Below are 20138 nucleotides of genomic sequence, written 5' to 3' on the forward strand. Positions count from 1 at the left end.
TTTTGATTAAAGAACAAAGCAATTTATTGAATCTATATTTCATTTGGCTTGTTTCACCTGTGTATATGAAGCCAGCAATATGATTTAGAATTTTTTTTTCAAGGTTTAAATAAAAGGAAAAGAAAACACCTTAATCATTGGACCCCATGCATTAATAGAAAATTGATGGTACATGTAACTAGCATGCACGACGAATCACTGTTTCTGGATTAGCCAATTAGAGAGATGATTTATATCAATTGTTTCCGCATATGCTTGACACATTAATGATGGCTGTGGTGGACGACAACGCTTTCCAATCGAATACGACTCAACCAGTAATGACCATAACTGATAGACGTGGCATCTTTCCGTATGTGTAGGTTATAATCTTGTACGTTGAGGTACTGGTTCGTGTGAAGTTTGTGAATTTGCCAGCCCAAATCCCATTTACTGGTTTGGTTGTATGATTCCACGATAGTATTGTTATTTAGTAGAATATCGACTCTTCCCAAACCAGTGGTTTTGCAGCCGCTAATTTGTAGGTTAGTGAGTGGTTCTCCGTTTGTTCTGAAATGGAGGTTGAGGTAGCTGTCGGGTTGAGCTAGAATGAGATAATCATGTTTAGCGTGCGCTGCATTTAAGGTAGTGTTGTTGTTGATCACGGGAACTACCCTGTTATACTGCTCCGTCACACTCTTACAGATAGACGGATTAACAGACGCACTGTGGCGGCATGTCTTATGAACTGGGTCGTAGTCGAATAAGACGACATTTTCGTACCAAGTATTACCATGATCTGAAAATTTAACATCACGATTAGTAGTGGTTGGACACCAATGTCATCGCTCTTACTAAAGCTTTAGTACCTTAAAGGTAAACACAGTGCTAGGAAATGTCCGTTTATTACCTCGGCACAGTCCACATGACTTTCTACAGTATTGCGCTAGATCACAATCACTGCATATTGACGCCAGTGCAGTGGGGTCACGACAGTCGTTGGCGGAAACGTCACCACAAGGAGTGGCTGAAGGTGCTTGAAAGTGCTTCACATCTACAACACGTCATATTAAAAGAATGATTCATAATTTGGCAACAAATTAAGATAATGAATAGGGATGAAAGGTGAAGATAACGAACAGTGATCAATCTAATAACTCCTACAAGCAATACAAAGTAGATAGTTGGGCAAACATGGACCCCTGGACACACCAGAGGTAGGATCAGGTCGCTAGGAGGGGTAAGCATCCCTCGTCGACCGGTCACACACCCCGTGAGCCCTATATCTTGATCAGGTAGACAAAGTTATCCGTAGTCAATATCAATGTGCCAAGAACAACCTAACAATCGGTATGAAACAAGTCAGACAGCATTTGACCCAATAAAACATTTAGTTTTAATTGAGTATCAATGACACTAAAGAAGATGTTATTTAAGTGTTTTACACATAAGTGCTGTGGTATGTATAGTGTACTAGTATATGTGTAAAACATTTAGATAACACCTTTAAGTATTTAATGCAATCGATACGAAACTAAATAGATATTTCGAAGGAGTAGGACGTCCTTTACCAAAATTGCAAAATTTATTATCCTAGTGGGTAAGGGTGGAGCCAGAATTTTTATAATGATTATATTTTCTTTATCATTTGAAATGCTTCTTGAAGTTTGTTGATATGGTATTAAGAAATAAATGCATATATAGGAAAAGCAGAAAAGAATGTAACAGAATTGTGAATTTCACAACCCAAGGTGTTTATTCTAGGACGGGTCCGTATTAGTCATATTGTGTTAATGTTACAAATATTATATCATGTAAAGCCTTTCATCACTTTGGACACTTTCAAGGGCATCTAAAGAAAAAGATGTGCTCTTAAAACTTATACATGTAGTTTTGTTGAATATCAATTGGTATTCAAAACAGAGAAAAATTCTAGATTTCATACTTAGGTTTTTCTTCTCTTGTAGAAACTTTTGAATAAATTCTATCTCGCAAAAATACAAAAGAGTCAGCTAAAATGTAAGGTAGCTCCACCCTAAGGTGACTTATCAATATTAATGGTTGAAAGGAGAAAAACTGTATTAATTTCCACTCAATATAACTTAATCTAATTAATAATCAATGGAAATGTATATGTTGCCACCCTTTTTAAGATGTCAGACATGCAAAAACAGAAGTGTAGGTCAGCATCAGAAAATTACACATTTTCGTAAAACAGAATAATAAAAAATAGATAAAAACTTGTTCAAATCACAATTTTTTATGTGAACAGTTTAGAAAAACTGCTAATATATAAATATGTATAAATTAATTGTGAATATTAGGGAAATCATTGCATAATACGAGCATAGGAGTTATTGCCCTTGACAAAAAAAATTCATCATAAATAATTGATTATCTATGGGCAATATAAACTTTTTCACTATCACTAGTTTAAAATTTTATCAAGGGAATAAAATTCCTCTGAAAGATATATTTCCATCACGCTCAAAGTTTAATCTAATTAAGATTTTTACAAAAACCTATGATATCACACGAGGATCAAACTACATGTACCTTAAATGCATTTTTGTTGCGTCAAATGCTGTCTGACGTGTTTCATACCGATTGCTAGGCCGATCTTGGCACACTGATTTTGACTACGGATAACTCGGTTTACCTGATCAAGATATACGACTCACAGCGGGTGTGAGCGGTCGACAGGGGATTTTTACTCCCCCTAGAAACCTGATCCCACCGCTGGTGTTTCCGGGGTCCGTGTATATACAACTCTCTATTTTGTATTGCTTGTAGGAGTTATGAATGATTGGTTGCTGTTCGTTATCTTCATCTTATATGTTCATAAGAATATAAAAACAGGTCAGCTAACAGAGGAGCACCATTCATGCCCTTGGAAATTCCAACAGACTATTTGAAGACCTGATCACCAAAGACTACGAACATATTGTCAACGAAGAACTCAAACATCTTTTTAATGTCAACTTCACTTGTGTGTATTTATGCGTAGACTCAGATTCTTGTTTAATCAAGTAAATGTTTGGATGACTGAGCACAATATACGAATGTTTCCTTTTACCATTTTGTGAAAGAAACAGCTGTCTATGATGTCAAAAAGCTTTCTTCTTTGATATGTATGAAATCCAGTAAAATATTTTACATTCAGTTAGATTTGATGGCAAGAACGTATATTATTTGTGAAGTGTTTTTTAATCAAATCTGATGTAGACAGATGTGAATTTAAACTATGTGCAGTGTACCTGACCTGTATTGCATATTTCCTTTTTACAAAATTCCCTCCTTGCAGATGATAGTTCTCGTTTTCCTACAACACCCTGCGATGACACACAAGCCGTTTTCTGCAAGAAGACGTTGTTGTATTTGATTTTATATTATCTTTAGCATTATTGAAATACCCTAGAAGTTCAACAATGTATGTGTGTGAATGCAATTTCAGATAGGCGGTCTTGTTTTCCATTGGAATCAGATATAGTAGGACAGTGCATCAGTAATTTTGTAAGTAGTCTCCTCTTACATCTAGGATTGCATTATTGTGGCAGATCTACATGTATATTTGCATTAAAAAGATTTAATCAGAAGTATTGTTTTCATATCTTTGCTCCTAGTGGCCTTTATCTTCTCTAGACGTACTTAAGGTAAAGACATCCTCTGAGGTCATAAGCAAGCTTTTTCTCGAGTATGATTATTCTATATCAGGAGTATTACGGGTCCTGCAGGCCAAATCATATGTATATGTAGGTCAAATGACGTCGTGTAGGTTTGAAGTCTTTTATATGATACATGATAAATTCATTATCAAATCATATCTTTCTGATGTCATAGGAGTCTAACATCATAAATGACGTTTTTTATTATGACATCATAAAGTTAATTATGATGTTATAACAACCAGGCAGGAGAAGTATATTGAGTGGCACGGCCAAATAATGCCATATAGTCACGCTGATCTGTGATCTGGTGTACGCAGCTTAGTTCCCGAGCTGTGCGAAAAATCAGAGTTGTACAGGTCCGGATTGATACATCAGTATTTCTAACATAACGTAAAGTAAAAAGAACACATTTCTTTACAAATTATTTTCAAACGAATATTAGAAGCATTCGTATGAAATGAATGGATGTGCAGAGCGTAGGGCACTTTGGAGAGTGGATTTGTATTGCAGACCTTGTCGCTAACCGTATTCTTAAAAAGATATATATACGAGGGCTCTTCGATATGTAATGTGTATTGTACGATATCTCAAAACCATTCTACTCAGATATTGAAATGAATATTACATCCCTTCAAAGTATTCTCCGCGGTTTGAAATACATAATTTCAATCTCGAAATCCATTTCTGAAATGTGTCACGGTACGCTGATTTAGGTAGACCTCTGACGCACTGACTGATGGCTGAATCAAGGGCTTGTCGGGACTTGTAACGACGACCAGATAAGAACTTCTTTAAGTTTTCGAAAAAGAAAAACATAATTTACCAGGCTTGCTTATGCTTATAGATTTTGAGAAGGCATTTGACTCAATATCATGGTCGTTTATATATAAGGTCTTAGATTTATTTGGTTTCGGTAACTATATAATTACTTGGGTTAAATTCTAAATACCAATATCAAAGCCTCGGTTCTACAATGCGGAAAGCTTTCTGAACAATTTGACATTCAGAGAGGGTGCCGTCAGGGTGACCCTATTGCCCCATACTTATTTATTCTAAGTACAGAAGTACTTGCTATTTTGATTCAACAAAATAAAAATATTTAAAAAGGCATAGTTATCAATGACAAACAACATAGAATGTCTTAGTACGCGGATGATACATCTTTGACCCTTGATGGCTCAGATAAATCACTTTTTAATGCTATGGAAACCCTAGAATTCTTCCCAAAGCTATCAGGATTAAAAATAAACAGCTCAAAAACAAAAATTATATGGATTGGAGCAAAAAAAAAATCTGCTGATGTCTATCATCACCCAAGATGAAAACTAGACTGGGGATCCACAAGCTTCACTCTCCTAGGAATACATTTTTCAGTTGATCTAGAAAGAATTGTAGAAAAAAATTATAGTCCTCAGATTCCTACTATTCATGCAATGATTAAGCAGTGGAGTAGAAGGATTTTAACACCTATAGGAAGAGTCACAGTCATTAAAACGCTTCTCCTCCCAAAACTTAATCACTTATTTTCTGCACTACCAAATCCCAGTCAAGAAATCATAAACTCATTAACAGAGGAACTCTTCAGATTTATATGGAAAGCAAAATGTGATAAAGTTAAAAGAGTAACGGTTACTCAAAAATGCATGTTGGGTGGGCTTAACATGACTAATATAAATAATTTCATAATATCTTTATAGTGTCCATGGATTCAAAAAGTAATAACATGCAATCAATCCTGGATAAACATTTTTGAAGCTTCTTATGGAAAAGGAGTGGTGAATAAAATCTTAGATTTTGGGATGAATATATATATTGTCTGCTAAAAAATACTTTTAATCCATTTTAGACTGATGTTTTTACTTCATGGTTGAAGGTAATGAGTTCACACTTGGCATTGAATTCTCGGACGCAAACGAAATTTGTAAATGGTCCAATATGGTACAATTCAAAAGTTAAAGTTGGCAATTCATATGTGTTTGCAAAAACGTGGTATGAAACAGGTGTCAAGACAGTCAATGATTTTGTAGACTCTAACGGTGTTTTTCTAACAATGGATAGATTTGGGGGGAAAATTGATATTGATCATGTTTGTTTTATGCAATACAACAGTATTATAAATTATATTTCTACAGTGGCAAAAAAACTGTGTGTGTCAAAAGAGTTGAGAAAATATGTTAATGGTCCAGCCACAGCTTTTCACTATGAAGATATACTATTGCATAAGAAATGCACAAATTATATATATAAGAACATTAGTTATAAAGAAGAAATTCCGACTTCAATTGCTAAACGGAATTCCTGTCCATTTTTGAGGGGCTATAGAGATATCATTACCAAGGAAGTTTTTGAAATATGTTTTAAATTAACGTCAGATTCAGCAGCACAATGGTTGTAATACAGAAATTTACATAGAATTATACCTGTTAAAAGTTACTTGAAAAAAATCAAATTTGTGGATAATGATATTTGCTCATTTTGTGGACACAACTCTGAAAACATTGAATATATTTTTGTGTTTTGTGACAAGATAGGAACTTTGTGGAACCAACTAAGCTTACATATTTATGAGAAAACAACAAATAGAATTGGTTTCAATGTATTTATTGTTATTTTTGGTGATTGTCCATTACAAAATTCAAACAAAGTAATAAATTTCATAATTTCATATACCAAACAATATATATATATATTTATGTTGCAAACAAAACAGATTATCATCTTTTGAGGGTGTATTACAATATATTAGGATGAAATTGACCATTGTATATTTTCAAAATACTGGAATTTTAAAAAATTCAGTACAATCTGAGCTGTATGAAAAAATCTGTTTGATTAATGTCTTTCCACTCCTTACGTGGGTACTGTCAACCTTCATATGTTATTATAACTAAACTATGTGTGTGAATGTATGTATGAATGTTTCTATCAGATACTAAAATTTGCAAATAAAAAAAAAATATATTTTCAAGTTAAAAAAAAAGTTTTCGAAAAAGGTAAAACTCGCATGGGGCTGGATCTGGAGAGTATAGTGGGTGTGGCAAGACGGTAACCTTCTCCGACTTCAAACATTGCTTCATAAGCTCACATGTATCGAGCATCATCATGAAGTAGACGAACATGCCTAAATCCTGACACAGGCCGTCATTTATGATAATATTTCTTGAGCTTTTTTAATAGAACATCCCAGTAATGCCGACCTGTAACACTTTTGCCCTTCGGCACCGAAATTTGTGCGGCTATACCATTACATGAGAAGAATATGCAATAAAAAAAACATTCTTTGTGCTTATGGTTCTTTTGGCAACTACAGGCCTTCTACCGTGTTTAGTTAGCGATATTTCGTTTCCAATTTTTCTTGCTGGTTCGAAATAGTAAACCTATGTTTCGTCACCAGTAACAATATTTGCAAATTGTCTTTGATTGAATTTGGGAAACATTTTCAGCAATTGCTTAACGGTTTATACTCGTACCCGTTTTTGGGCATCTGTCAATATACGCGGTAACCATCTGGCAGAAATCTTTCGTACTTTCAAAATACGCTTCAAAATGAAATGCATCCGCGATAGCGATATGCCAACACCTTTGGCAATATCACGAATCGTGTATCTGCCATTACTTTCATTTATTTCCCTGACTTTTGAGACATTTACCTTGCCTGTTACAGTCATGGGTCGGCCAGATTTTACTGCATCTTTGACGTACTCTGTGCCAGTCAGAAATTTCTTTCTCCACCTACGAACTGTCTCATAAGATACCTTATCAAACCCATAAACTTCCCCCAATTCAGTGAAAATCTGCATTACCGAATGACCGAGTTTTGTGCGAACTTTTATATAAGCTCTAATTTCTTCAATATTCTCAACCCGTTTCCCAACCATTTTTACAACAGTGGTCAACGAGTGGCTCTATTGAAATGACTATAAGTTTAAAACTACAGTATGTGGAGCTTAAGGCTCGTGTTTATACCGTTGGAAAGATATTGAATATAGCTATTCAAGAGTATCATCATCCACGAAATCGTACAAAGCGTTATCGCACTGTGGTATAATACACATTATTATATGATTGAATAATTCCTAGCTCTCTCATTGGCTGAGATCCAACAATGTAGAAATCATACTACGTTATGTTTACCTGCACGTGACCTTCCAGGTGAACATAGGGAATTATTTTTTCCACATAGGACCAAAAATAGGTCGTTGAAACTTATAATTAAAGCAAAGAACAATCTTGAAGGGTTTTTTAATAATATAATAAAACAACTATTGCTGTTTTTGAGGTCAATACGATGATTTAGCCACCTTCGAAGTACAATATTCACCTCACCCTTCGGGCTCGGTGAATATTGTACTCCTCAGATGGCTAAATCATCGTATTGACCTCAAAAACAGCAATAATTGTATATTACACATCGAATAACCCTCGTACATTATTTAATATACCGGGTAGTGCAATATCTGCAAATATAATCACCCAAACAAATAAGCGAGAACACTCCTCTAAATACCTTTGCACAACCGAATTGCTTTATCCACGATCCATCTGACTGCACCTGTGTGTCTGTGTAGCACTGAATAGAGGAAACAATTATTTGTATAAACTAGTCATCATATTGTAAAGTTTGAATTTACCGGGTGACAAAAAATATGATGAGTTGTTTAATATAAAATGTATATTTATTGAGTTATCATACCCGGTATTGTAAATTTTGTATTCACTATCACATTGTAAATCTTGTATTTTCCGTCATATTGTAAATTTTATATCCTACTATCACCAGATGAATTCGAAATTTACAATATGACAGTAAATGCATTTACAATATGACAGTAAATGCATTTACAATATGACAGTAAATGCATTTACAATATGATAACTAGTTGTTTGACTAGACTGAACCTAGCAGCCACTAACCAGCAGCCAATAAAGCCATAGAAGCTAGCAGCCAATAAGAAAGTTCATCAAAGTACTGCGAGTTTTCAGTATTCCGTCTGAAAACTCGCAGTACTTTGATGAACTTTCTTATTGGCTGCTAGCTTATATGGCTTTATTGGCTGCTGGTTAGTGGTTACTAGCTTCAACCTAGTAGTTGTTTATTGTAAATTTTGTATTTATAGAGTTACTATACCCGGTATTTACTGTCTTTTACATTCTACTGTCACCCGGTGAATTCAAGATTTACAATATGACATAAGCATGATAGAGTTTCCCAAAATAATGGGGAAATGGAGTCGATGAAAAGGCATAAATCATAAGGTTGTTCCATAATTTCCTTCTTATTTTTCAACTAATTCTAGATTGAATTTCAAAATGAGGCTTGCGGGCACAGGGTTTTGACACAATTTGAGCAAACCGGAGTTTTGAGAGTTTGAAGCGAGCAACCGAGAATTTAATGGCTGTCTTGTTAGCTCCCTTCACTCTATATATATATCAGTTTGCTCAGATTGTGTCAAAACCCAAAAGTCAAAACCAATCATTAAAATCCATGGGGGACAGATATTCATTCACTGTTAAAAATTTACAGTTTGGTGGGGATAATTAAACATTATATAAATGGGGCATTTTGTTGACGTTTGATTAAGTGTGGGTAGTATAGCGATAATCATGATTCCATACGGGAATAAATGACAGCTCGGTCGTTTCACATAGTGAGTATAATGTAGTTAAAATAGGGGCGTCACAGAAATGAATATCGCGCGGTAATAGAATACCTCGTGTCTGTTTATAGAATCCAAGGTATTCTTTTTAGAAAGCATTGATCAGAAACATATTTACTATTAACGTATTAGGCCTATAGAAAACCCCCATAGGTATAATTTAGAATAGGATATATTTTAAACAAAAACACATATAAAAGTTTGGTTTGCAGGATACAGAAAAATTCACATCACTCACCTCATCTGCACATTCTGTCAGAGTAACGCATCTGTTTAAATTTGACAGTGCCACGTTGGAACAGTACAAACAATGCAGTATCGGACCTAAAATCGAACCACATAAATTACTATTTATAGACAAAATACAGTGGCAGTTCGTTGCATTTGAGTCTGAGGAAAATTATTCAAGATATACATTTTCAAAGCATGCAAGATGAAAAGGTAAAGATAACGAACAGTGATCAATCTCATAACACCTATATAAAGAACTCTCTCTCTCTCTCTCTCTCTCTCTCTCTCTCTCTCTCAGAAAGAGATCATCAACAAATAAACATTTCCACGGGTATGCAATGTTTAGTCGAGCCTATTATTCTAAGTATTTGAATATTTCATTATGATATACATTGTTGTGTAGTAACAAGGTAAAACAGCAATCTGCAGAATTACATCGGATATTATATTATTGGGGACTAGACTTAACGACCGAGGCTTTAGAATAGGCCAAAGATCGCGAGTGTGAATTCAGTTAAGCGGTAAACAAACAATGGACACTGTTTTGTGGATATATTTTACTGTAAATAATTATTAATTTTTTAATTGTGTAATTGATTTTTGCTGAATTTTGGTACTTCTGTCCCAGAACAGAATTGGTGGCTCGTCTGGGAGAAAGTATTATTGCATTTTTGTAGATTTGTTTGCCCAACTATCTATTTTGTATTGCTTGTAGGAGTTATGAGATTGATCACTGTTCGTTATCTTCACCTTTCATTATTTGCATTTATTTTATTTTATTAATTTCAATAGCCAGCAGAAGGTTATTGATACTTTGAAAAAGGATGAGTTTATTGCATTAGGTTTACACTTTTACGCTGGTAAGAGGTTGAAACAAGATATTAGAGTTAAGGTTGTAGAAAAACTTTTACAGGAAGACATATTTGAGACATACAATTTTCCAAACAAATAATTGAACCAGTAAAAATGACAGAGTTAGAACACATGCAGTTAGAAAGACAAAGAGAAATAGAAAAATTATAATTTGAGCGAGAAAAATGAAAAAAGAAGATAAAAGAGCAAAATAAATAGAAAAAGAGAAAATACAATTTGCGATTAAATGAAATTTTAAGAAACGAAAGATTAGAGAGGATAAATGAAGGAGAATTTGATTTAGAAAATTTGAAAGTACATGCCGAGCATATTTAAAATTTACCTTTCAGGAATGATTTGATGCAGCTGAAAATATTATTTTGTTTCCAAAATTTCAAGAAAAAAATAGTAGTGAAGTATTTCCCTTCATTTGAGAAAATCGCAGAAACTGAGAATTGGCCGCGAGATGTTTGATCAACTTTGTTCCAAAGTATACCGTTGGCAGACTGGCTGAGGTGTACTCGGCGCTGGGCATACGAGGGCTGTTCGATATGTAATGTGTGTTGTACGATATCTCAAAAGCATTCGACTCAAACACTGAAATGAAGATTACATCCCCTCAAAGTATTCTCCGCGGTTTGAAATACATGATTTCAATCTCTGAATCCATTTCTGAAATGCGTAACGGTAGGTTGATTTGGGTAGACCTCTGGGCACTGATTGATAGCTGAGCCAAGGGCTTGTCGGGACTTGTAACGACAACCAGATAAGAACTTTTCAAGTTTGGAGAGTATGGTGGGTGTGGCAAGAAGGGAAACTTCTCCGACTTCAAACATTGCTTCACAAGCTCAGATGTATGTGATGGAGCATCATCATGAAGTAGACGAACATGCCTAAATCCTGACACAGGGCGTCGTTAATGATAATATTTCTTGAGCTTTTTTAGTATAACATCTCGGTAAAACCAACCTGTAACACTTTTGCCCTTCGGCATCGGAATTTGTACGGCTATACCATCACATGAGAAGAATATGCAATAAAGAACCTTCTTCGTGCTTATGGTTCTTTTGGCAACTACAGACCTTCCACCGTGTTTAGTTAGCGATATTTTGTTTCCAATTTTTTTTACTGGTTCGAAATAGTGAAACCATGTTTCGTCACCAGTAACAATGTTTGAAAATTGTCTTGATTGAATTTGAGAAACATTTTGAGCAATTGCTTAGTGGTTTGTACTCGTACCCGTCATCTGTCAATATATGCGGTATCCATCTGGCAGAAATCTTTCGTACTTTCAAAATACGCTTCAAAATGAAATGCACCCGTGATAGCAATATGCCAACACCTTTGACAATATCACGAATCGTGTATCTGCCATTACTTTCAATTATTTCCTTGACTTTTAAGACATTTGCCTTGCCTGTTACAGTCACAGGTCGGCCAGATTTTGCTGCATCTTTGACGGACTTTGTGCCAGTCAGAAATTTCTTCCTCCACCTACGAACTGTTTCATAAGATGCCTTATCAGACCCATAAATTTCCCCCAATTCAGTAAAAATCTGCATTACCGAATGACCTAGTTTTGTGCGAACTTTTATATTAGCTCTTAGTTCGAATTATTGAGAAAAAAATATTCATTTGATCAATGATTGACATGTAAGAGAATTGATAATTTCAAAAGCCCCCGTAGGCAGTCCTGAAACCCTCTTGAAATTTTACTCCCCTTTGGAACAGTTATAATTTACGTTGTATATCTTGTAATAAACAATGAAGCCCATGGACCAAATCGCAGTTCCCCGCAATAAAGTTTGAGAAAAACTATCATTTCAGCTTGGTTCAGAAACAAACTTATCAAAGGTTATAACGACTAAAACTTCATTAATCATCAAACTTAATTATTAAACTTTACTACAAATTTATTGAATAGCATATGCCCTTGTAGACGGGTATGGCTTTTCACTTTAACAACTTTCATCTAGTAAGGATGTTTGTGCCATTTAGTTTGCTTTCCTTCACATGTAAAACTTTGATCCCCTATTGTGGTCCCATCCTAACCCCAGTGGTCACGATTTTTACAAACTTAAATTTAAAATTTTGATCCCCTAATATGGCACCACTCTACCCTCGGGGGCCATGATTTGAACAAACTTAAATCTACTCTACACCAGAAAGCTTTCAGGTGAATCTCCACTCTTCTGGTCCAGTGGTTTTTGAGTAGAAGATTTTTTAGATTTCCTTTATATATTCGCAATTTTAACTTTGATCCCCTATTGTGGCCCAAACATAGGCCCGGGGGTCATGATTTTAACAGACTTGAATCTCCATTATGTGAGGAAGCTTTCATGTAAATTTCTGCATTTCTTGTCCAGTGTTTCTTGAGAAGATTTTTAAATGACTCCAGCCTATTTTTGGAATTGTCTTTACCTAAGGATGTTTTGTGCCAAGTTTGGTTGAAATTGGCCCAGTGGACAGTGGTTCTGGAGAAGATGAAAATGTGAAATGTTTACGACAACGACAGACAACGGAAAGTTTTGATCAGAAAAGCTCATCACTTGAGCCTTGGCTCAGTTGAGCTGAAAACAAAACGAAAATGCCAGATAGCATCACAAAAGACATTGTTAAAATCATCCATCGTTGCGTATTGCCAATATGTTAAGAATGGTTGTATCCTATATTATACTTTCATAGAATGATTGTATCCAGCGTTATATTTTAATTATCATTAATGATCGTCTGAATTGCAAAGCTTTCTTCTGGTCGTTTATGATATACATTTGTAATGATGTTGTCTTTTCACTGATATAATTGAATTTTAAGTGAGTTTTTCTGTTTTCTAAAACAATATGAAGAAAACGAACGACAGAGACCAATTTAAACAGAATTTTGTAACTGTGTTGAAGTGTTTGAGCAAGTGGTAGGGGATCTGACCGAATGCTATATATCATCCAAACCATCTCTATAGTAACCTGACGTTGGGGTTGATTGTACTCTGAGTTTAAAGCACGATTGTATCCTACATAGGAATAGCTGTATCCGGAGTATGTTTGTCAACGGTGATGAATTGATACTTCATAAAAAGTAAAGCATTGCAGTCCATACCCTCATGTATTTTTGAAAATGAAATTCATTTTTCATCTTTACATTATACTTCCATTTCTGTCGGAATTCCCAGCTGTTCAAATAGACGTACTATATTTGTCAAGATTCATACGCGCATTGTTTACAACTTCGGGGTATTCATGAGGAAATGGCTATCATTACAATCTATAAATATAACTGAGGCAATCAAATGGAAATGTGGATGTTATCATATGTACTACATATCTTATCTAAACGGTGAACCCTTAGTCTGCCCGAATGAACTAATTCAGGAATAAATAAGTTTCGAAATAGAAATATGAAGGCTTCTGAACGGCTAGCTCGACATACATGATAGTTTGTACTTTTGATAGTTAGCAGTTGATCCCACCTCTGGGATGTCCAGGGGTCCGTGTCTGCCCTACTCTCAATGTTGCATTATTTATGATATTTATGAAATTGATTATTGCTCTCTCTTTTTTAACTTTACATAATTTTGATAGTTACCAAGTAGATGACACCGAATTTTACGCTTGCGTGAATAAGTTTTCTTGTTGACTGTGTTCTACGTTTACAAACTTGATTTTAAGACAACTTACTAGTCTGTCCTTGGCCTTCGACAATCGCCCAGAAAATGGCAAGCGAAAGGATTCTACTGTCTATAAGAAAAAAAGTGTTAAACGTCATTCATTAAAAGGTAATAGTCCATGACAATTCATTCTAGTCATATCTTATTTACGAGTATATCATATACAAAAGACTATACAATGGTTTCGGCTGAATTTGCCCTCTCCCCCAAATGACTTTTAAATTATCTTTTAAAAAATTAATAATAAAAAAGAAGGTTACTCTACTAGATTAAGGTTGTAAATAAAAATAAAATGTATAGTAATAATATACATGTATTTTATTTTGAGAAAAGTGTTGGGAATTGTAAAATTTTGACGTAAAAAAATACATATTTCCATATTGATCAAATTCCTTTCCACAAATGTAGACCAACTTCGTTAAACGATTGATATTTCATTACAAATCTATCTTTAAAACATTCGCCATTGGTAGAAACATTCTAGATTTGTTCACAAAGTTTATTTATCTATTTGAAATAAACAATTGCAAACACGTAAAATGCACACATCGGACGATGAAATACATGTATCTTATTTACAAGAAATGTCAATGTGGTGAAAAAAAAATGATCTTGTCATGAAAGCATTAAAATCCTAAAATATACAACTGCTTGTATCTTTCAAATTGCAATGAATTGTTAGGCGATTCGGGGGGAAGGGGGCAAAATAGTTCGAAACCATATATATAGTGAGTCTTTTTTTTTCTATTTATAGAGAGGACCTACATGACCGTCAGATTTCCTTTAGATTCTTTGAAAAACTTTGTACTTTTTTGTATTCATATACAATACGAAAGACGTATTCAACTCAATATATCGAAAAACTGAATAAATTTTAACCATATCAAAGCTCTTTTTTTCCAAGTTATTGATTACGAAAATATTAATTCTTGATGGGCAATTTATTTCAACTGAATTTCAGAATTTCTTTATCTTTCTATTCATAAGAAATACCATACTCACATAGTACGACCAATCTATCCATGTTTCCACACAGGCAAAAAGTGTTGACATAACACAAGATAACTCTACAGATCAAGGCCGCTTAGCTTAATGTCGATGTTTTGTAATTTCTAATTAAAACAAAAGAAATGTTGAAGACGTAATTAATAGTCAGCTACTTGAGCAAGTGGTTCAGTAATGATCGAAAACATGATGGTTTGTTACTCTTACAGAATGTGATAAACATAGTGTTTAATCATGGTATGTTTGTTTGTTTGTTTGACGCCCCGTCGAGAATTTTTCACTAAAATTGACGACTCAATTCTTATAAGTGAAGTACCACAAATTTAGACATATGTTTAGCACTCAGGGTCATAGCGGTGAGGGTTCTTTAACGTGTCAACGCCTGCCGCAAAACGGGACCTCCGTTTTTAAGGTCGCATCAAGGTATGTAATAAACAAAGCGTTTAATGACGGTATGTAATAAACAAAGCGTTTAATTGCGGTGTGTAATAAATAAAGCGTTTAATTGCGGTATGTAATAAACAAAGCTTTTAATGACGGTATGTAATAAACAAAGCATTTAATGACGGTATGTTATAAACAAAGCGTTTAATGACGGTATGTTATAAACAAAGCGTTTAATGACGGTATGTAATAAACAAAGTAATAAACAAAGCGTTTAATGACGGTATGTTATAAACAAAGTAATAAACAAAGCGTTTAATGACGGTATGTAATAAACAAAGCGTTTAATGACGGTATGTTATAAACAAAGCGTTTAATGACGGTATGTAATAAACAAAGTAATAAACAAAGCGTTTAATGACGGTATGTAATAAACAAAGCGTTTAATGACGGTATGTTATAAACAAAGCGTTTAATGACGGTATGTAATAAACAAAGTAATAAACAAAGCGTTTAATGACGGTATGTAATAAACAAAGCGTTTAATTGCGGTATGTAATAAACAAAGTAATAAACAAAGCGTTTAATGACGGCATGTAATAAACAAAGCATTTAATCACGGTATGTAATAAACAAAGCGTTTAATGACGGTATGTAATAAACAAAGCGTTTAATGACGGTATGTAATAAACAAAGCGTTTAATTGCGGTATATAATAACAAAGCGTTTAATGACGGTATGTAATAAACAAAGCGTTTAATCGCGGTATGTAATAAACAAAGCGTTTAATGACGGTATGTAATAAACAAAGCGTTTAATCGCGGTATGTTATAAACAAAACAATAAATTACGGTTAAAGGAACAGATTCCCGATTCCCCCCCAAATTTACTTATCAAAATCTACAGTCTAATATGTTTAGAATGTTTCACCAAAAGAATTAAGATTATTCATCATGACAGAGGCTCATTATAGAGAGTTCATTATTTGTTTTGAAAAGAAAGATTGATGTGTGTTATTGTTTACGAAGTTTTCAAAATAAATCGATATTATTCCAAGTTTATTATATATATCACATCTCAAGTATACTTTATGTAAATGTTTCATTCAAAAGTTAAATTTGTGATTGTATAAAATGAACATGCTTTAAATTACAAAATTAACGTTTCACTGGTTTGTTTGTTTACATAAAAAGACTCGAGTCTTTGTTTACATAACACAGAATCAAAGCTAAAATATTGCTCTTATCCTTGCATTCAGACGGTCCAAATTTTGGTTGTTAACATTAAATGAGTTATATTTTTAACATCAAAAATGAAAAATATTTCTTTCGGAAAACGTGAACCAGTCCCTTTAATGGCCTTTATTCTTGATAAGAAATTCGAATTTGGAACGATTTGCGGTCATATCTTCATAAAATGATAATAGGACATTCGTGTTACAACACCTTATGGTAAATTCTGGAGTCGATCACGATTACTGGTATACACGTTGATGATAGGACAGGGGGAAATCCAGGGGGATAATACCAATATTTTTTCCAAGTGATGCGCTTTTCTGCTTCGTTCCGTAATAGCAAGCTCGGCACAACTATCATTGCGTACAGTGTAATAGATAATGTAATTGAAATTACACGGACGTGACCTACTTCAAATTGGTCAATACAACATCAAATGACCCCAGTATGAATCATGTCTATTTTTTCCTTACGTTTTACTAATTCAATAATCGAAAGGAAAGTTAAATAATTTCGATAAATGAAGATAACTTCATCGAAAATTTTCTTGAACTGTCAGGAACTTAGAGCTGGATCAGCTTCTCTTCCCAGAATGTTCTTCGAGTTAGATGTCGACATAAACAAACGTGTATACACGTGTAGGTACTTGCCATCGGATCAATACCTACATTGCATATATAATGTAAACGATTTTCATTTTTGTTTAGGATAACTCTTAATACAATGTTGATAAACTGAAAAACCCTTTGTTAGAAAACATCTATTTTTGGAAGAAATTATTACATTCCTCATGAACTCTATTTTCAAAGCTCATGGATAAAAGTAAACAATCATAAATCGGTAATTTTCTACCTTATTTTGAAAATTAACAAAGACAAATTCTATAATAGATTTCGGTATAATGAAGCTGTCTATCATTATCCATTGGGAGATGAGTTGGAGAAGTAGTAATATTCAAGAAAATTGGTAAAATGAAAATTGTAGTAAATCGGCTGGTCAACCATTTTAATTGGACGATGAATAGACGAGGCTGACTACGTCACCTCGTAAATGGATGTGTGTCACGTGTATCAACAATACCCAGTGTATGTTACGTGTGTCAACAATACCCAGTGTGTCTCACGTGTATCGACAATACCCGGTGTGTGTCACGTGTATCAACAATACCCGGTGTGTGTCACGTGTATCAACAATACCCGGTGTATGTCACGTATATCAACAATACCCCGTGTGTGTCACGTGTATCAACAATATCCAGTTTGTGTCACGTGTATCAACAATACCCGGTGTATGTCACGTATATCAACAATACCCAGTGTATGTCACGTGTGTCAACAATACCCGGTGTGTCTCACGTATATCAACAATACCCAGTGTATGTCACGTGTATCGACAATACCCATTGTGTGTCACGTGTATCAACAATACCCCGTGTGTGTCACGTGTATCAACAATATCCAGTTTGTGTCACTTGTATCAACAATACCCGGTGTATGTCACGTATATCAACAATACCCAGTGTATGTCACGTGTGTCAACAATATCCGGTGTGTCTCACGTGTATCAACAATACCCAGTGTATGTCACGTGTATCGACAATACCCATTGTGTGTCACGTGTATCAACAATACCCCGTGTGTGTCACGTGTATCAACAATACCCGATGTGTGTCACGTTTGTCAACAATATCCGGTGTGTCTCACGTGTATCAACAATACCCAGTGTGTGTCACGTGTATCAACAATACCCGATGTGTGTCACGTGTGTCAACAATATCCGGTGTGTGTCACGTGTGTCAACAATATCCGGTGTGTGTCACGTGTATCAGCAATACCCGGCGTGTCTCAAGTATATCAACAATACCCAGTGTGTGCCACGTGTATCAACAATACCTGGTGTGTGTCACGTGTATCAGCAATACCCGATGTGTGTCACGTGTATCAACAATACCAGGTGTGTCTCACGTGTGTCAACAATACCCAGTGTGTATCACGTGTATCGACAATATCCAGTTTGTGTCACGTGTATCAACAATACCCGGCGTGTCTCAAGTATATCAACAATACCCAGTGTGTGTCACGTGTATCAACAATACCTGGTGTGTGTCACGTGTATCAGCAATACCCGATGTGTGTCACGTGTATCAACAATACCAGGTGTGTCTCACGTGTGTCAACAATACCCGGTGTGTCTCACGTGTATCAACAATACCCAGTGTGTGTCACGTGTATCAACAATACCCAGTGTATGTCACGTGTATCAACAATACCCATGGTGGTAAATCCTTTGACTTTGGTTTGAAATAGAAATGATGACCATGCTTACTTCTTGATTGCAGGCATATCAATCCCCATTTGCACAAAGTTAAGGATGTTTGTATTGCAAAAGAAATGATAAAATCGTAGATTATATACGTGTTCACTTTTGATTTAAAATCTGCTTATCTATGAAGAACGTGGACAATACCTTCGATTATCCTCTGCACTTGATCTCACCTCTGGTGTGTCCAGGGCTGTGTTTGCCCAACTCTCTATTTTGTATTGCTTATAAGAGTTATGAGATTCGTTCGTTATCTTTTAATTTGTCCCGTGGGGATCCGGGTTACAATAGGTCCTCAATACCCCTTGTTTGTCGTAAGAGGTGACCGCAAAAACCGAGGTCCCGTGTCACAACAGATGTGGCACGATAAAGATCCCTCCCTGCTCAAAGGCCATAAGCGCTGAGCATAGGCCTGGATTTTGCAGCCCTTCACCGGCAGTGGTGACGTCTCCATATGAGTGAAATATTCTCGAGAGGGACGTTAAACAATATCCAATCAATCAATCAATCAATCAATCAATCAATCAATCAATCAATCAATCAATCAATCGTTATCTTCGCTTTTCACCTATATGGAGACCTCACCGGTGAAGGGCTGCAAACTTTAAGCTTATACTCGGTGCTTGAGCATGGAAGGATCTTTATCGTGCTACACCTGCTGTGTGGTCTCATCCGAAGGATCGCCCCATTTAGTCGCCTTTTACTACAATCAAGGGGTACTGTGGAACTATTCTAACCCAGATCCTCGCGGGATTATTTTAAAGTTGGTGCACGTATATACCTGACAATCTAAAGTTTGTGTATGCGTTTTCTTGAAATAAAAATGTGGTTATGAATGAGTAATTACCTGTGCATACTGCATACACTATCAGTACAACCACGTGATGTGGCAAATACGACCATGCGATGTAGCCAATACGACCATGTGATGTGGCAAATACGACCATGCGATGTAACAAATACGACCATGTGATGTAGCAAATACGACCATGTGATGTGGCAAATACGACCATGTGATGTAACAAATACGACCATGTGATGTAAAAAATACGACCATGTGATGTAAAAAAAAAAAAAAATACGACCATGTGATGTGGCAAATACGACCATGTGATGTAACAAATACAACCATGTGATGTAACAA

The 20138-nt window shown here is 35.2% G+C and overlaps 1 protein-coding gene across 1 annotated transcript; it reads right to left on the minus strand.

The window, feature by feature from the left end:
- Positions 1-15111, minus strand: LOC125646306 (uncharacterized). The gene is made up of 7 exons (XM_048872539.2): positions 15054-15111; positions 14062-14121; positions 9543-9628; positions 8155-8217; positions 3242-3335; positions 890-1033; positions 1-778 (listed from the first exon to the last, which is right to left on the minus strand). The coding sequence occupies exons 1-7, from the start codon at positions 15073-15075 to the stop codon at positions 264-266; spliced, it is 984 nt and encodes a 327-aa protein (XP_048728496.2). The 5' UTR covers positions 15076-15111; the 3' UTR covers positions 1-263.
- Between the last annotated feature and the right edge of the window lie 5027 nt (positions 15112-20138).

The sequence above is a fragment of the Ostrea edulis genome, chromosome 6 (assembly GCF_947568905.1).
Source record: "Ostrea edulis chromosome 6, xbOstEdul1.1, whole genome shotgun sequence".
In the NCBI taxonomy this organism is placed as follows: domain Eukaryota; kingdom Metazoa; phylum Mollusca; class Bivalvia; order Ostreida; family Ostreidae; genus Ostrea; species Ostrea edulis.

Bases quoted from the DNA above. Each gene is read 5' to 3' on its own strand.
- LOC125646306 (XM_048872539.2), bottom strand. From the start codon at position 15,075: ATGGATAGATTGGTCGTACTAT. The intron at 14,122-15,053 runs GTGAGTATGGTA...TTTTTCTTATAG, and splicing joins GGATAGATTGGTCGTACTAT to ACAGTAGAATCCTTTCGCTT. The intron at 1,034-3,241 runs GTCAGGTACACT...GACGTGTTGTAG, and splicing joins AAAGGAAATATGCAATACAG to ATGTGAAGCACTTTCAAGCA.